The sequence below is a fragment of the Psammomys obesus genome, unplaced genomic scaffold (genome assembly GCF_907164565.1).
Source record: "Psammomys obesus unplaced genomic scaffold, mPsaObe1.curated_primary_1811, whole genome shotgun sequence".
NCBI lineage: Eukaryota > Metazoa > Chordata > Mammalia > Rodentia > Muridae > Psammomys > Psammomys obesus.
The window spans coordinates 10,098-12,042 of NW_026592586.1; the positions used below are offsets into that span (position 1 = coordinate 10,098).

The window sequence follows — 1,945 nt, forward strand, 5'->3', positions numbered from 1 at the left end:
GAAGGAAGGAAGGAAGGAAGGAAGGAAGGAAGGAAGGAAGGAAGGAAGATATGAGAGAAAGCAAACAAGCACAGGGTGACATGGATAAGAGAAAGAAGAAAGGAATGACATTATTCTGAGACTGAACACACGTGACAAGTCCAGCTTCTAAACAATCATCTTCAGCCTTTGAAATGTGGACAGAGTTGCATGAACAGACATAAGAAGACAAGTGAGGTGGTAATCTCAAGCCTGGCCTACATAAGAGAAGGAAGGAAGGAAGGAAAAAAGGAAGGAAGGAAGGAAAGAAGGAAGGAAGGAAAAGCAAGGAAGGAAGGTTAGAGGATGGAAAGAAGGGGAAAGAGAGGTAAAAAGGAGGGATAGAAGAAGGTGAGAGAGAGGGAGGGATGGAGGAAAGAGGAACAGCAAAAATAAGAAAAAGTATCTTTGAAGGTGAAAAAGAACAGCAAAACTGAGAGGTGGACAAGGTGTCTATGGTCCAGAAGCTCCAGCACTGACAGTGGCGTCCTGTTGTTGGAAGAGAAGCCTAGGGAAGGAGCAGAGCACATCCTGCTCTTGATCAACAGGAAAGATTACACAAAGAAGACTGTCTCCACAGAGATGGAGTCATGTGGAGGACAGCAGATTTTCTACACTGTGATGATCTGTCAGGGTCCTCTTTAAGGACGGGAACTTCAGCCTGTACTGCACATTCAAATGACTCCTGGGACTCCTGTTTTCTCCTTCTGCTGGATTCTTTCCTCATAGTCCTAGAGGGCAAAGACACATTCTGGAACATGACCCCAAAGAATTTACATACTCACCCAAATTTATGAGTATATATAAGAATGTGTATTTCAGGTCAAAAGGTTTTAGTATTTTTCAAATTGGGTCTTAGACTAATGAATGAGCCACTAGAATTTAAATAAGTCTCTAGATATATATGTATTTATTTATTGAGACAGGCTCTATCTCTGTAGTCCATGCTTGCCTTGAACTTGATGTGTACACCAGGCTAGCCTCAAACTCATAGATACAACTGCTTCTGCCCCCCAAGTACTGGGAATACAGTCACGCATTACCATGCCTTGCCTAGACTTTTAGATGTCATAATCAAAATAGTGCTTTTTCTCTACATACACCAAAGCCCATGACTATAAAAGCTGATGCTGCAAAGGATACACAGTCATGGGCTGAGGACTAGATTTTACCAGCAACATGTTTGAATCGAGATGTGGTGACACATGTCTGTTAGCCCAGAACATGGGATGTGGAGCCAGGGGGATCAGGAGTTCAAGGGCAGAAACCACAGCATTAGATTGTATTTTTTTTTTTAAGCAGTTTTAAGGGTTCTAATTGTTATGCTAACAGATTAAAACCATATCCATACACATCACTAAAGTCAAATCCTGTCCACTCACAAGCTACATTCAGAATGAGGAAGGCTTCTCCTTGGTCTTGTTTATCCCTGAAGAAGCACCCATACACCCCTTCATCAAATGCTCTGATGTGGTGTATCTTTAGAGCAACGTGCCCCAAAGTGATGTTGTCCTGCACTAGGATCACCCGCCCTTGATACTCGATCATCTGCTCTTCCTGCAGCTCCTGGCCTTCACGGTACACCATCACCGCAGGCGAGAAAGTATTCCGGAACCAGCGCAGCTCCATGTGCTCAGCACTCACACTGGGTGAGAGGTGACAAGGGAGCTGTGCGTCTTCACCCACTGAGGCCAGGATGGGCTCCAGGGGTCCAAGGATTTGAAAGTGACCTGCAGAAAACCAAGCAGCACCAGTCAGTATGGAGATAGGAACACCATACTGACAGGAAGCCAAAGCAAACCCCCTCAAACTACTTTTATTCCTAGTCTCATGGTCCACCTGGGTCCTGTGAGGATGGGTGGGAAATGGCACTGTGAACCTTTGCATTGGTAGAGACACGTTAACCCAGCAGTCAGTGGAAATGGGT

At 44.8% G+C, this 1,945-nt stretch overlaps 1 protein-coding gene across 3 annotated transcripts in view; it reads right to left on the minus strand.

The window, feature by feature from the left end:
• LOC129682246 (butyrophilin subfamily 1 member A1-like) overlaps positions 1 to 1,945 on the minus strand; it is a 34,859-nt gene that overhangs the window by 6,823 nt on the left and 26,091 nt on the right. For 2 of the 3 annotated variants that reach the window (XM_055614504.1, XM_055614506.1), the window contains exon 3: positions 1,401 to 1,748. The exons of the other annotated variant lie outside the window; for it this stretch is intronic. In XM_055614504.1, the coding sequence (XP_055470479.1) occupies positions 1,401 to 1,748 (348 nt within the window). The remainder of the gene's footprint in view (positions 1 to 1,400; positions 1,749 to 1,945) is intronic. 3 annotated transcript variants of the gene reach the window in all.